The sequence below is a fragment of the Nylanderia fulva genome, unplaced genomic scaffold (assembly GCF_048542155.1).
Source record: "Nylanderia fulva isolate GAGA-0341 unplaced genomic scaffold, ASM4854215v1 Scaffold123, whole genome shotgun sequence".
NCBI lineage: Eukaryota > Metazoa > Arthropoda > Insecta > Hymenoptera > Formicidae > Nylanderia > Nylanderia fulva.
Window position 1 is genome coordinate 165,480 of NW_028189443.1, and position 16,493 is coordinate 181,972.

Below are 16,493 nucleotides of genomic sequence, written 5' to 3' on the forward strand. Positions count from 1 at the left end.
ATTCCAAAATAGGACAAATTCCTGATAGCAAGCATACGTCATTATGACGTCTTGTTTTACCGACTTTAAGTTAGGTTCACTTTTTATTAAATATACAGATTGAAAAATCCTCTACAACGAAAGTACTGATAATAATGAATGGGGAGCGTTGTCCGGCAACTCTAATTTTTGCTGTTTTATGCCTTCAAGTACGAATCTTTTCATACAAGCTTTTAATCTTATTTTTATTACTTCTGTATTATTCTTTCATGTTATTTCTATTAGGAGTGCCATATTTTGTGCATAAAACTGTAGAATTTTTGTATTAAATATTGTTATAAGCTGATGCAAGAGACCGATAAAAGAACTATAATCTTTTAACTTGTGTTTTATACGAAATTTCAGTGCTCTCCGTTCATTATTATCAGTACTTTAATCGTGGAGAAGGATTTTTCAATCTGTATAGCCAATAAAAAGAAAAGCCCTTGAACTCAAAGTCGGTAAAACAGTCATGGTCAGCATTCCCTTAATGACGTCAGTTTGCTACTTGGGATATAAACTTTTTTGCTCAAAATGACGTGTATACAATCAAATCCTAAAATCCTGTATACGTTTTTTTCAGTTACACTGTATAAGTACACGGATAAGGGGCGTGACGGGGCGGTACATACCCTCAGAATAATGTCGTAGAACGTGACGTGCGCGAATACCTTCATCTGACGGAAAATAACTGGAGGATTACCGGGAACAAGAGCGGGTCTTTCAGCGGAAACGGTGGCGCGACATTGTGCTGTCGCGGCAACAGTGGGATTAACCGCGAATTGCCAATTGCGACGACGACGACGAGGATGTACGTACGTCATCATCGTCGTCGTCGGAGATAGAGAAGGAGGTGGAGGAGGAGGCAGCGTAATTAGACAGGCCTGGTACCAATCAATTATACGTGGGAGCGACGACGACTAGGACGACGTGAAAGGCGACTTTGTCGCGGTTTTCTCGTTATAGAGTTGCAATTACCAACGTGCCCGTTTCAAGCCGGGGCTCCACTTTGAGTCGCTTGTTCGTTTACTGATCGATCCCCCCGTGATTAACCAACGTTACAGACCGCTGTTCAAATATTCGCGCGCTAAGTGCGAGAAAAGATGATGACGTTTAAGGATTTAGCAGACACGACTGAATCCCTCTCTCTCCCTCTTTCTCTCTCTGTCTTTTTTTCTCTCTTTCTCTCTCTCTCTCTCTCTCTCTCTCGCTCGTGTAACTGCCGTTTGAGTAATTTATTCAGTGGCCGATACTTGGCGTATGCATTATTGAGGATAGCAGTTCCATTAGTTCGATCCTCTAAAATACACACGCGCTTCGTACATGATGATATTGCATATATGTATGTATTTATTGGGTGTTTCAAAACTGGCGGGGAAAAGTTTTTGTATTACACGTGCAGGCAAAGTGGCACTTTGTGTGCGTGTTTTCTGTGCGGAAAGCGGCCGATTTCCCACGCCGCCATCTAGCGGCAACGCGGTGAGTGAATAAGCCGCGTTCAAAGCCATTGCCTGCGGCTATTTCCGCACCGTGCCGTCGCAAGATGGCGGCGTGCGATCGGCCACCTCGCGCACAGAAAACGCGCACAAAGCCACTTTGCCTGCACTTGTAATACAAAATATCGTGTGTATCAAGTGCGGATTGACAATTGTTCACTCGTGTGGGGTGGTCGCACTCGTCTTCGGCTCGTGCGTCCATCCTCCCGCACTCGTGAGCAATTGTCAACTTTCCGCACTTGATACACAATATACTATTAATGGCAGATTCTTGGTATCATTTGGAAACGATTTTTCCTCAGCGAAAATGTCGAGAGAGAGACTTTTTGCACGTTTTCAATTTTTGTCGTCATATATCTTTTATAACTAAGTCTTAAATTTAAATTATTCTATTAAAGTAAACTCTTTACCTGAAGAATTTAATTTTATTAATATTTTTCCGGGTAGCAAACTAATGTCATTAAACGTTAAAATGACGTCAAGTTTGCTACCTGAAATATTAATTATTTGACTGACGTTATTTTGACGTTTAATGACGTCAGTTTGCTACCTGAAAAATATTAATAAAATTACGTTCCCCAAATAGCAAGCTTACGTCATTTTGACGTCCGATGACCTTAGTTTGCTACTTGTCTTCAGTTATTCTCACAAGACTTAATTGGCGAAAACCCTTTAAATTATTAGTGCCTCGAGGAAAAATCGTCTCGAAATGATGCCAGGAATCTGCCATTAAAATCTTTTCCGGCAGTTCTGAAACACCCTGTATTTATATTGCTGCGAGAGCTCAAGATGACCAAAAAATTCCAATCGCGCTATCGATTCGCTCGCTAATCTGCGAACATTAGCTTTTTCTCTTTATCGCGCGTCGTTAAGACTTAATCGCGACAGATCTGCGATTTGTATCTCTCAAGTTAATTGGCCCTTTTCTCATCAGTGGCACTCGAATGTGGCTCCTCGTGAAGCCCACTTGATCGGTGTCGATGTTCTTGTCACTTTTTTCGCGATATAAGGCTGACGAATAGATATTAGATACGAGATAACGCGATAAAAATATATAAGAGAGAAATAAAGACAGAGAGAGAGAAATTGGGTGGAGAAAATGAAATAGAGACTCTTTAACATGACATCACAATAAGAAGAGGTTAATTAGCATTAAAGCCCACAAAAGTAAGCACGCAATTATTTATGATAATTAGGTATGGAGATAACAAGAAATCACACAAAAACCAATGCAATTTTGTGTTTGCTGAAGAAATATCTGATGAATGAAATCGTAATATACCTGGTGCGATCTTACGATATATTTTGTTATCTCAACAATTGCGTCATAAATATTTATGTGCTTACATCTCTGCACTATAATTGGCTCCTCCGTTGTTATCGCGCGATGAGATATATAGAACTTTGCGACATAGTTTGTTTATCGTAAGCAACGGCAAAATTATTCCTGGAAGCTTATTGCATTTCATTTTAAGTGTATTTAATTAGTTACTCGTATCAACATTACGGATATTAACTTAATTCACTAATGAAAGTTTGAAGCTCTAATGAGACTCTAAAGGGACTTTTAGCATATACTGCATCTCTTTTCTTTATTTAATTTTACGTGTAGTGAATTATAATTTAAAATTTTTCAAGTTATATGCACTATGAGAAAACTTGTAGAGAAAATTTATTATTCCATATCAAGTGAGCTACCTTTAATTGCAAAAAACTGTCTTTTTTTTTTATTTTTTATTTTGTCCTTAACATTCTTACATTAAAATCTAGGAGTTACAGAATGTTATCTTGTACGATTTAAAGATAACGTCTCATTCTATCTCGATATAACAGATCCCAAGTAGCAAACTGACGTCATTAAATGTCAAAATGGCGCCATTTTGACGTCTAATGACGTCATTAGACGTCAAATTAATTTGCTACTTGGGAATGGCTTAAAAAAATTCTTAGAACTTCTGATTAAAATGTGAGATCAAAATTATAAAATTCAAAGCAGTGGATCCAATATAGCTTATAGTTTTGGTAAAAAAAAAGAGATCGGTTTTTAGATTCGACATGGAATACTCGATATACAATATTTTTATTATTATTATATACATTTTTTTTAATTCAAGAGAAGAGGGAAAATCTTTTGGAGAAGAATAGGTCCCGTGTGTCATTAATCAGATTCTAGAAGAGAGAAAAGTTGGATCGGATGGAAGATTGATTCGTTTCCCCGTCGCACGCTCGAATTCGTGCGAAGTGCAGAGAACAATCGCTCTCCGACAAATCCGCGATTGTCGCACGAGGGTGAGAGAGAGAGAGAGAGAGAGAGAGAGAGAGAGAGAGAGAGAGAGAGAGAGAGAGAGAGAGGCCCCCGTAAGCCTCGCTAGAGCGACAATATCCGAGGTCCGCTTATTAGATTACGGGAGCGTTTAATGCAACTGCAATGCGCCGATTAGCAACACAAAACATTTCCTGATCTGCCCGTCGTTCAATAAGGACGGGCGACCGAAAACGTATTATTATTATTTCGCGACCATCGAGAGAAATTTATTACAAAAATCATGGTGCATAAACATCTGATTTCTGAATTATTACCTTCCCTTTACGACAGAAATATACAGGGTGTTTTAAAACTACCGTAAAATCTATTAATGGTAGATTTCTGGTATCATTTGGATTTTTCCTTCGCGTAAAGGTCGAGGGAGACCATCAGTTTTTCCATGTTTCCAATTTCTGCATCTTTACTAAATCTTAAATTAGCTTAACTAAATCTTAAATTAAAATTCTGTTGAAAGTAAACTGTATACCTAAAATTAACTGAAGGATGTACTTTTGTTAATATTTTCTCAGGCAGCAAATTGACGTCATGAAATATCAACATGACATCATTTGACGTCAATTGACGTCATTTTGACGTTCAATGACGTCGGTTTGCTTCTTGGACAAATATTAACAAAACTACATTTCTCAGTTAATTTCAGGTAGAGTTTACTTTAATATAGAATTTAATTTTAGACTTATTGTTAGTTATAAAAATAAATGATGACAGAAATTGGGAACTGCAAAAAGTGATCATTTTGACGTCGAACGAGTCATTTTTGACATTTAATGACGTCAGTTTGCTACTTAGGTTTCCACAAGACTTAGTTTGCGAAAACCCTTAATTCCCACTCGCTAACTCGAAAATTATTGGTGTCTCGACATTTTTGCTGAGGAAAAATCGCCTCCAAACGATACCAGGAATCTGCGTCATTAAAAGATTTCATAATAGTTTTGAGATATCCTGTAGAAAATAATATATGCCTCGAACGACCGAGATATTTTAAAATCGCGCGAATTTTCACGCCGCGAGTCGAGAGACTTTTGCTTCGAATATACGAGATTGATCATCAAGCGGCGATGTGTTTCTGAAATAAACTTTAATGAACGTTAAATCGATGATGGTCCGCGACTTTTTAACGATTCGTTTAAAAGCGGAGCGCGCGCGATATTTCAACAATCGATGTTTAGCGGACGTCGACGGGAGCGAAAAGAATTGTATTTCATGGATTGTCAAAGATTTAACGGACGTTCCCGTTAAATCGATATATACGTTCTTTCTTTTTCACGGGGAATACGTCCATCTTTTTTACACATGCACACGCACGCACACACTCGTATATGCAGAGCATTTCCATTTACATTCGATTCACGTGTTTGCTTCATATTTTTTCCCTTTGACTTTTTAATTATCGAACTTTCTGTCTGACATTATTCCAACATCTTGGAACGTGGACGAAATATATTTTGCGACTCACAACAGTGAGAAATGTAAAACGTTTTACGTTTTGTCCTTTATCAAAAATATGAAGCTTTTGGACAGATTGTGCCAAGTTAAACAATATGTTAAGCTGCAGATTAAGAGACACATGTACGTACCTTAAAGGGATCCTAATAACGTTCTTGAAAAGTCTATTGTTTTTTTTCCCTGTTTTATCGACAAAATGTGAGGTTAGATAAAGTATAAATCTATTTATTGGCTATACCGATAGTTTTTTTATCTGAAATTAGACCAGGCCGGATTTGGCATTGAATAAAGGAATATAAGTGAATGTTCAGATATCAATTTGGAAGCCTAGTAAACGAGAATAATCTTACATTTTTGTGCAATAATCCTACATTTTCGTGCACACATGAAATGTTTACTAGGCTTCCAAATTGATATCTAAACATTCACTTATATTCCTTTATCCAATGTCAAATCCGATCTAGTTTAATTTCAGGTAAAAAACAATCCGTCTAGCCAATAAATAGATTTATAGTTTGTCCAACCTCACATTTTGTCGATAAAACAGGAAAAAACAACAGACTTCTCAAGGATGTTTAGGATCCCCTTAACAGCACACATATCCCGAAGACGTTCAGAGAACATCGTGAGGATGTTCGAATGTTCTCTGAATATCCTCTGAATATCTTTTGGATATGTTGTGCTATTAGGGTACATACATATCACACACAAGGCATGATAAATCTCTATAATGGTGGATGCATATAGGCGATGTGAAAATACAATTTATATTTTACGCAATGTATGCGAAATAAAACAAGAACTCTGCCGACATTTTCGCCTATTGTATTCTTCGCAGCATTGATTAAATCGCTCTCTCAATCGCGCCTGATGAAATACATTATCTCGCAAAGTATTGTGGTACTTTTTTCCATTATGTAGCGCGAGAGAGGTATAATTCCGTTGACAGGCACGAACAATGACATCGTTTTAGAATTTCGCGCGATCGTGGACAAGTTGCAGGTGGAGAGTTCCGATTCTCTGACTATAAAACAAGACGATAATTCGGCGAAGCCGTCAAGCCGTCGAATAACCGATTGTGTTTCATCGCAAAACCAAAAACATGGCAATGGGATTCTAGGATCCTCTCTCTTACTGGATGTTGCCGATGAGGTCAACGATGATGATAACGATGACGCATCTCGTCCGAAAGAGACGCAAAGTCGCGATAATCTGGCCTTCCAATCCTTCTGCGTTGTAATGAAAGGTTTCGACCCTCGAAAGAGAAAGAGAGAGAGAGAGACAGCTGGTCGAATCCGAATTACGGAGGGCGGGAACGAACGGCCATACATTATAAAAGATATCAACTTCGCTGCGATCATCAAACCCTAAAAATCCGCAATATAGAATTTTTTCCAGGCGTTGGTTCTTTTTTTTTCATTAATTATTTCGAATGCAAAAGGATCCGTCATCTCTTACCTTACATTTTTTCACACGAAACGTCGCTCTCTTACTCCGAATTTTATTCCTCTTTACCTTATTTCGCTTATATACACATATATATATATATTTTCTTCGACGAGGAATATTTGGGGTATTCTGTCGCCCGGCTTCTTTTAAGATTCAGCCAACCGGTGCGTTTATCTCTCGCCATACTGTGTGAGATTAGAAACACACAAAGCGACAGCTCAGGCATTTTGCATACATTCGTGTATATACGGCAACGCGTAAAACATAATCCAGCGTATTATCGATTCTGTTCTCTCCTTACTTATATTCTTACGGGGATTATTTACAGTTGGCGGAGCGCGCGGATCAATATATAAGTATAATCGTCGCTTTTAGCGTTGAATATTATCCCGTCTTTGCGGTACGACGCTCCTGTAAGAGACCGTATATATACGCGGGATATTATTACACTGTTGAAGATAAAAATTAACCGGAACGAGACTAGTTTCTTGTAGTCTTTCGGATACGAATCTCGACATTTTTAATTAAAGTTGCAGAGAAAGATGTTTTTACTTTGTTATATTATAGTTATAATATGTGGTGTGTAAATCGAAATTATGTATATTGTTAAGACTTTTGACTCTCAAAAGAAATGTTAAATGGGATGTATTGCAGAAATTAAATAAAATATAAATAGATTATGTTTTCAATTATGTTTATTTAATTTTTGAGATTTTTTTAGGTCACTGGATACGAATCCAGTGTCAAAATTGTCAAATTCGAAATGGTAGATTTATATAAAAAAGCATTTTTTTTTTTTAATTTTGACACCTCCCATATCGAGTACCATTTTGAATTTGACAATTTTGACATTGGATTCAATGACCTAAAATATTCTTAAAAGCTATCTAATTTCTGCAACACAGCTTATATTTAACCATGAATATTTTATTAACCATAAATGACACAAAAAATTCCTTTTGAGGATTAAAAGTCCTAACAATATACTTTATTTTGATTACATAATAAAATTTCTCCAGCACATATTATTATTATTATACGACAAGAGGTTCGTGAAAATAGTCCTTTTTAGTAATTTTAATTAAAAATTTCTCAAAATTGTGACGGGATGGAACAATTTGGAAACCAGAATATTCAGCATCCAAGAAACTATAAGAAACGACTAGTCTCGTTCCGGTGTTTGAAAAATGTTATTTTTTGTTAAACACCTTTTCTTTTATTTTTCTTTTCAGCCGTAGATAGTTCGCCGCATAAGCTACGGTAAATAACTTGCGCGGGAAATTAGACTAATATTGAGGAGCAAAAAGAAAGAAGAAGAAAGAAAAATACGCGCACGCTCGTTAAATCGCTCTGCAGTTACCTATCTCGCCCCATTGCATCACACCCCATATGTGCTGGCATTTAAATGTCGTGGCGCGTTTATTTAAAATTTTATATATCGATCTCGCACACGATCTCTCTCTGGCATACATATATCCAAAGCTCATCTCCAAGCTCTTTTATATACGCTTTTTACACGTCACATATTGAATCGCGTAATAACGAGATATCACCATATGTGCGTCCTGTGCCCCGCGGTAAGATAATGAAAAAGGCCGGGGAGTGTTTCATACATAAATTGATTAAAAATTGATTTTCGAATGGACGTGTCATCCGTATAAAAAGAACCATTCAACCATGAAGAACGAATCACTATCAAAACACTATCAAAATGCTATCAAAACACTATCGGTTCTCCTAATTTGATCCGACGATAAGAGTTTTTCGAAATACCTAACGAGGATTTTATCATAATCTTATCAGCATGCAGGGGCACAGGGATGCGTGATAATGTTCCATATCGTTCTTCGTCTACTAGCTGCGGAAGGAAGAGGTATCATTCCATTGTGCGTTCGAGAATCGATAAGAAAATCATCTTGTCACACTCGGTCTCTCGATCATCTCCTCCACCCCAATCCCACCCTCATCATTCATCGATGATCTTCCCTCTACTCTCACACCGCAAATCGTATTATTTAATTTCAGAGTCAATCAAATGAAAGCGAAAACAAAAAAAAAGAAAAGAAAAGAAAGAAAATAAAGCAAGCGATTTTCGGTTCACGGCGACCGATTTAATTAATCGATTTCTTTTGTTCTGTTCCCCGGTCGACGATGATTAGATGGTCCGACAAATGTGAAGGTCAACATCTTTCTCCGCTCTATCAGCAAAATAGATGATTATAATATGGTGAGTGCAATATACAAGTATAATCGTCAACAAGGCCTACAGTCTGTATAGTCCTCACATATTGTGTACTAAATATATTAACGTCACGTGTATATGATGCCGTAAGATTTGCACTTCTCTGTACTTGTATCTGTATTACGTGCATATATATATATATACAATACGTATACATACGTGTACGTATATGTATATATATGCATATATATAAATCTCGTGTCTTTGCGCACGTGTATACATATATATATGTGCATATACCATCACGTGCGTCGCGCTGAACAGTGGATATGTGCTAAACCAAAAGTCGCACCTCGTTGATTTTTCTCAATGTCGTTGACTGTCATGTTACGTCTATATACATACGTATATATTATGCAGGGTGTCCCGGATTTGCCGTCGCCCTCCGATTGATCCACGGATCCAATTTAGGAGTCGATCTCTCCTTGAAATGAAAGAGAAAGGGAGATGTATCCCTAAAGTTTGCCCTGCTTAACGATCGAGGATGTTGAATTTAGACTTGCACACGGATAATCGTCTGTTGTTTTGGCTTAAAACTTGGATCGTACCTTCAACACCGTGTATATTGTATATATGGTGTTAAAGAGATGGCACATTTTGCTGTGGGAAGGAAAAATCGACTTCCAATTGATCAGGATCTCCAGCTGGGCGCCGGTGAAGCCGGAGCGCAATCGGCCCTCTGTCTGTCACATTACTGATTGTATACGAACGTTCGATTGACTGTACGTTGCAACCACGTCTTGTGCCTTGTTGGAAACCTTTTTTGCTATAGAGAAAACTGACTGACGTGCCCGCGGGAATTAAAGCAAAAAAGAGAGACGGCGAAATGTATAATTTCAGACATACGCGTTTCGCAATGCAAAACTAACAAATGCGTTTCGAGACACGTTGCAGGGCCTCAGGTTTACTCGCCGAACGAACGGGAGGATTAGCAAGAGCTCACACTTATGTGCACACTAACACGTCTCTGTCTCGTCGATGCAATTTTCCATAATACCGGGTGTCCTCCGAATTCTGGGTCTTGGCAGTTCATAGAGGAATATGAGAATGGGCCCAACTAACATCATTTTGACACGTCATTAGATGTCAAAAATATGAGAACCGCGTGAGAATGCACCCAATTATAACAAACTAATGTCATTAAACGTCAAACTGACGTCATTAGATTTCAAAAATATGAGAATCCAAGTCCCAGGTAGCAAGTGTACGTCATTTTGACGTCGAATAACGTCATTAAACGGCAAAGTGACATCATTTTGACGTATAGTAACGTCAGTTTGCTACTTGAGATAGCACACTAACATCATTAAACGTCAAGATGGCATCATTTTGACGTCATGAGATGTCAAAAATATGAGAACCGTACGAGAATGCACCCAACTAATAAACTGACGTCATTAGTTGTTAAAAAATATGAGAATCGCGTAAGACTGCACCCGAGTAGCAGACTGGCGTCATTAAACGTCAAAATGACCGTTTGATATCTGGAGAGATCGATTTTTGTAGCAATATTGAAAGAAGAGGTTAATACGAAAGATTAATTTGACATGAAATTTCCGAGCGCGACTTTTAGACGTCGTGAAAGGGGTCGCTCTTCGCGATAAGGGGTCGCACCATTCTCACTTGTCTGTCGATTCCACTTTGATACCTGCCAAACACAGTTTCGGGAGGAGAACCCCCTGTCATCCTCCCTGCTCGAAATGGGGATTCAGCCATCAATTTTCCTGCCGTCACACGAAACCCGTCGGATAATTGGCCAGTATTCTGCCTCGACGAATCAGAGACTCGTTAACGCTTGCGCCAGCATCATACGATACTTGTTCACATATACGCATATATCCTTCTCCCTACCTCCGTCGTTCGGACATCATATACGCTCGTGAATCATTATAAATCGAAACTACGTATTATGTAGTCATCATATATCGCGGAAGGGATATCGAAATCTCGGTCGGTTCAATTTTAGGCCCTGCAAGAATTCCCTCTCTTCGTCTTCTTCTTCTTCTTCTTCTTCTCCTACTACTTCTATCTGTCTCTCTTCTTCTATCTATCTTTCTCGCTGTCTCCTCTTTCATTCTGTATATCACGCTCTCATAAGTACGCGAGCACGTTCGGTATCGCTTATCCTGACAAATATTTGTTGACTGAACGAACATTGGAACGGGATTCTCCTCTTCCCATTCTAAAGGATAGGGGAGAATGAAATTCGCGCGCGTGTGGGAACGGATGTCGTCGTCTGTTGAAGCTCCATTGCGGGCAAACATGTGTTAAAGACGATGGTGACGGTGAAACAATTTTGTACGAGTTTGTACGACAATTTTGCGCGTCAAAGACCGTAAGGGAGAAAATTCATATTATGAACCCGTTCTCCGTAAAGAGCACACGAAGGAACGTCGCACACTTGGGCGAAACCAAATTATAATTCAACAACGTGAGGCTGATTGGCATATAGTATTAAAAATCCCAAATTTTTCGGCAAACCCTCTGTGACCTGACAATCCTAACAGCACACATATCCCGAAGACGGTCAGAGAATATCCCGAGGATGTTCGAATGTCCTCCGGATATCCTCTGGAATACCTTTCGGATCTGTTGTACTATTAGGGAAAATTGCGAAATATCGCGCAAGTTGGATGAACGGGGAGTGTTGTTGTTTAGCGATCGCGGTTAAATATAAAACTAGAACAATAAATAATAAATTTAAATGCGCGAAACACGTGATTCGGGAACGGACATTTTTTCCTCTCGCAATTGCTACTTTTTTTTTTTTTTTTTCCTCGCGGTATCACGGTGAACTGTAAAATTATACGTCGTCTTTTTATTTTACGACGAGGAGGAAATATATTTAAACGCGGATTAACAATATTATATCGCTCGTTTTCCCGTTTTCTCACGGGGGTGCCCACGAACGTGTTAAAGAAATGAGGATAATAAAGTTAATACGGTCTGCGGAGGGTTTGCGAGGATACTTTTCGCGGCGCTATCCCATTATCCCATTGCCATCAGGACAATTGCCGGAACAACAAGGACGATGTGTGCTTTTTCGTCGCTCGAGCGAGAGCCGTTTTGCACGTGGGAGATCGAGGACTCGACTCGAGACCAATTAGCCTTTCGTCGCTTCGCGTAATCGAGTTGTGCTCTCCTTCGCACCGAGCGAGTGTCTGTGTATCCCAGACACATTAAAAATATCTCCGGGGACGATAACTATCGCCATTTCCGCGACGATCGAAATAAAAAAAAAAATAGAAAAAAGGGGAAGCTTCGCCAAATGGTCGGCTAAACGCCAAACGTATTGCCTTTGCGCGTAAACTCGAGAATTTCGCGAGCGAGCGAGCGAGCGAGCGAGAGAGAGAGAGAGAGAGAGAGAGAGAGAGAGTGAGAGAGAGAGAGAGAGAGCTCAATGGCTATCTGGAGCGGCGGCTTTGCTGGAGGTAAGAGCCAATGAAAAATTACGAGTCCCAGCTGTTACGCGCGTAACAGTGTTTACGGTGCAACAGAATCAGGAATTCGTTGTGCGTCCCGACGTAATATTAGATCTTATGGGCGAGGATCGTTGCTGGACGTATAAATTTGAGAGCTGTGTGCGGTTACCTTCACTTCTTGATTTTTTTTTTACTTTTATTTCTTTTCAATATAGAACACTGAACAATTTTGTGGATGCTTTGCACTTGTTCTTGTATAGCGTAAAAACTGAGATATATATATTCACTGTATATGTAGACTTTTTTTGTACGCCAAAGATTTGTATGAAGCTGCCCCCTCTCCCTCGATATGTATTATATATCTCACTGTTATTGGTATTATGACAGAAAATTAATATATATATATATATATATATATATATATATATTATTTATGTCATCGTCATTTGGGTGTAGATCTACTCGATGATGCGAATGATGAGAGAGCAAGCAATTTTTTTTTTTGCAAAAATGTTTGATAAGGGCTACAAATTGTACACAAATTTTCCGCACATACATACACACACACACACGATTTTTATTTCGATTTTTATGTGTGCTTTACGATTCGAATGGTTGGTTGATTTTTTTTTTTTTTTTTTTTTTTTTTTTTTTTTTTTTTCGGAAAAAGAGAGGCACGCGTTCGAGATTTTTTCACGAAAATATATATTGCCGCGATGTGATCCCGGCAATCAGAATCTGCTCGTTTTAGGTATCATTGTCGACCCTTGAAATAAAAATTGAATGTCAAAAGGTCTTGTCGCACTAGTGGCGATTTATTCCGTCGATGTAGAGCTCTGTATAAGGTAAGATATATCCATCTCTATTTGATAGAACCACCTTTTGATTTTCGTTCGCATATTTCGACGATAATGTTTTTATGCGAACAAAAGCGACGTTTTTATCTCGAAAAAAAAAAAAGAAAAAGAGTGAAAACATATCCCGCGGTAATACTGTTTTACAGTCTCAAGGAGCTATAGTCTCGTCATCTAACACGGGAAGGATAAGTATCTTGAAAACTACAAAACGGTGTTTTAACTCATGTTCCTCTGTAAGCGACGTAGAAAAGGAAACGAAAAGAAATGAAGCTCGAGAGAAGAGAAGGTGGTCGATGAATCCTCCTCGTTTTTTTCACGGCACAACGTTCGTCGTCGATTTCTTCAGAAACTTATTAAATACGTGCGAATAACGAATGGGGGTGCGAGAGCAAGCAAACCGCCGAAAGAAATTAACGACGGGGAACCCGGACGTTTATTGGACGAGAGTTAGCCAGGAGAAAAGCCGGATGAGAATATATATACACGTATATACATACACGCACGCACACACGAACGGGTGAAAACTGGGAGACTACGAGAGCCCGAGACGGAGGAAAGAAAAGGGGAGAACCTAATGTTTTCACGTTCAAAAAAAACACCACCGTACACGAAGGATACAAATTGGCGGTCGGTAGGTCGAGGGAAACAAAAAGAGCGGAAAAGAGGAAAGGAGAATAAAAAGAAAACATATATATGTATTGTATACATGTACACACGTGTGTAAATACACACACATATATATATCCAAGCGGAAGCGCGCACTCCCCCTTTTATACCCTCTCTGAAATAGGAAACAGGGCACGGGACTTCGTCGCCGGGGGCAGAAAAGGTCACAGGCGAGAGCCGGAGAAAACACGAGACACCGTGAGCCAAACTGCATGCGTTGTTCTCTCTCTTTATCGCTTCTTTTAAACAGATTGCGTTGTAGTGCCCGTGACATATATATTTCTGACGTTCGATCTGACCATTACGATATATATATTCCGGTAGGTCCCCCTTTTCGATGTTCGCTTTTGCATGGCTCTTACGTCCCTTCGCACCTTGGTCCTTCCCTTCCCTACCCCTGCTTCCACCCCCGCCTCGACCCTTTTTTGGCTGCATTGCGATGTTTTGGAGTATATATTTTTTCACGACAGATCCGGCCGATGCCGGTTTGTCGACGCTTTTGTGTCGCCCTCGAAATTGCATGAAAATCGCTTCACGACCGGAAAAGCGTCCCCGGATGCCTTCATTACTCAATAATGCACATTAGAGACCTATATTAAGAGATACACGTCATGGAAGTACACGTTCGTGATTGGTCAATGGTTTGTTCTTCGCCATTTTGTTCATTGATAAAATCGTCTGCTGCGCGTTGAGGTTATGAATGTAATTCGGAAATTCTTTTATTATTATTTCTCTATTGTAAATAATGATAAAACTATTGCATTTTTTTAGACAACCAGGCTAGAAAAATAAGAAAAAGATTTAATAGTATATTGTGTATCAAGTGCGGAAAGTTGACACGAGTAAACAATTGTCAATCCGCACGTGATACACATACTATTTTGTATTACAAGTGCAGGCAAAGTGGCTTTCTTTGTGCGCGTTTTCTGTGCGCTAGGTGGCCGATCGCACGCCGCCCTCTTGCGACGGCACGGTGCGGAAATAGCCGTGTTCAATACATTGCCTACGGTTTCAGCCGTGGACAATAACTTTGAACGCGGCTCAGCCGTAGGCAATGGCTTTGAATGCGGCTTATTCACTCACGGCAGCTAGATGGCAGCGTGGGAAATCGGCCGCTTTCCGCACAGAAAACACGCACACAAAGTGCCACTTTGCCTGCACGTGTAATACAAAATAATATTATCGACACGATCGCGTAGACATCCGTGCGTGATGTCATCAATATGGATGAACAAGATGGCGGACGGGAGTCGCAGCGGCGAATCTCTTATTATAGGTCTCCAATGCACATTATAAGGGTATTTTCGATTTTCTTCTCTTCCTGGGACGCTCTTCCGGTCTCTTCTATCCGCCGCGACGATACACATTTCTCGACACATATATGTTACCGCGGTTGATAGATGGTCGTCGTCACGGATTGACACGTGTACGTACGTCGTACTCAAAAGTCGATAGAGTGACGTCCTTCTATATATATATGTGGATGTGCTACCGGTTTCGATCCGTGACGAATCGACCTGTCGACGATACGCGATGACTCCAAGGGAGATTAATCGGGTAGATGTAGATCGACGAATGTTGCTGACCTCGTCAATCTTTATAATCGTAGATTAAAATCACGTAGAATGTTTCCATTCTGACATAGAAAATGACCCAAACAAAGTTATAGTTTTTTTCTTCTTTTTTTCTTTTTTTTTACATTCTGCTCTGAAATTACAAATGACAAGTACACGAGTACGCATCTTGATCTGATAACGATAATGATGAGTCGAGGAGTCAGAACATTCGAATATCTGATAAAAAAGAAGAAATATCCTTCTGTATAATTTTATTATCCATATCTGTATCAACGATCTTTGCTTCACGGTAAGAATTGATCGATTTGACGTTCGCGAGATAATGTTAGAAGAAAAATTCTCTCTTTGTCGCGAAACGTGCGAATAATAATTTTTTACGAGTGCGAGAGTATATTTTTACCGAAAATCGCCACTAGAAAAGGGGAACGATTGATCGTTATAAATAAATTTTCTCATTTATTCAACTTTATCGAGTTCTCTCCCTCGTCGAGATATTATTTTATTACTCGGATACACCAGGGGAGAGAGAAAACTCACGTTTTCCGAGAAGGATAATTATTGAGTGAAAAATAAAATAGTAATTATAGCTTCGCGCGGTCTCTTCCGTTAAATTGCAAAGCCACCATTTGCATAAAGCCATTTTCTTCTTTCGTTACGACGACTACTGGGCTTGCCGTATTATAAATGCCATCCGATTCGAGATTCTGGCGATTTAGACTTTGCAGCTTTTCATTTCACGTCTCGCACGTTGGTTTTCCTCTTTACTTTACGAAACTTTATTAATTTGGGAAGACCATAGCTCGCGGGGTGGTTAAGAAGAAAGGGAAACAACTCGTCGCCATCTCACGTGGGACCCTGTTTAATTGCAATTTTTTCTTTCTCTCTAGGAATACTCCGTACAATTAACATTTCGGGAACAATGGTTGGATGAGAGATTACAATTTGACGACTTTGGAGGTACGTGCACATTTTTAAACAATATTTGTCGGTTTAA

General features: G+C 39.3%; 1 protein-coding gene across 11 annotated transcripts in view; it reads left to right on the forward strand.

The window, feature by feature from the left end:
• Nucleotides 1–16,493, forward strand: part of GluClalpha (glycine receptor alpha 1) — a 155,771-nt gene that overhangs the window by 133,786 nt on the left and 5,492 nt on the right. For 6 of the 11 annotated variants that reach the window (XM_085479558.1, XM_085479557.1, XM_085479555.1 and 3 more), the window contains exons 4-5: nt 14,047–14,120; nt 16,387–16,456. In XM_085479558.1, the coding sequence (XP_085335684.1) occupies nt 14,047–14,120; nt 16,387–16,456 (144 nt within the window). Of the gene's footprint in view, nt 1–8,894; nt 8,963–14,046; nt 14,121–16,386; nt 16,457–16,493 lie in introns of all 11 variants that reach the window. The other 5 variants (XM_029302660.2, XM_029302659.2, XM_029302669.2 and 2 more) reach the window with 2 other exon arrangements.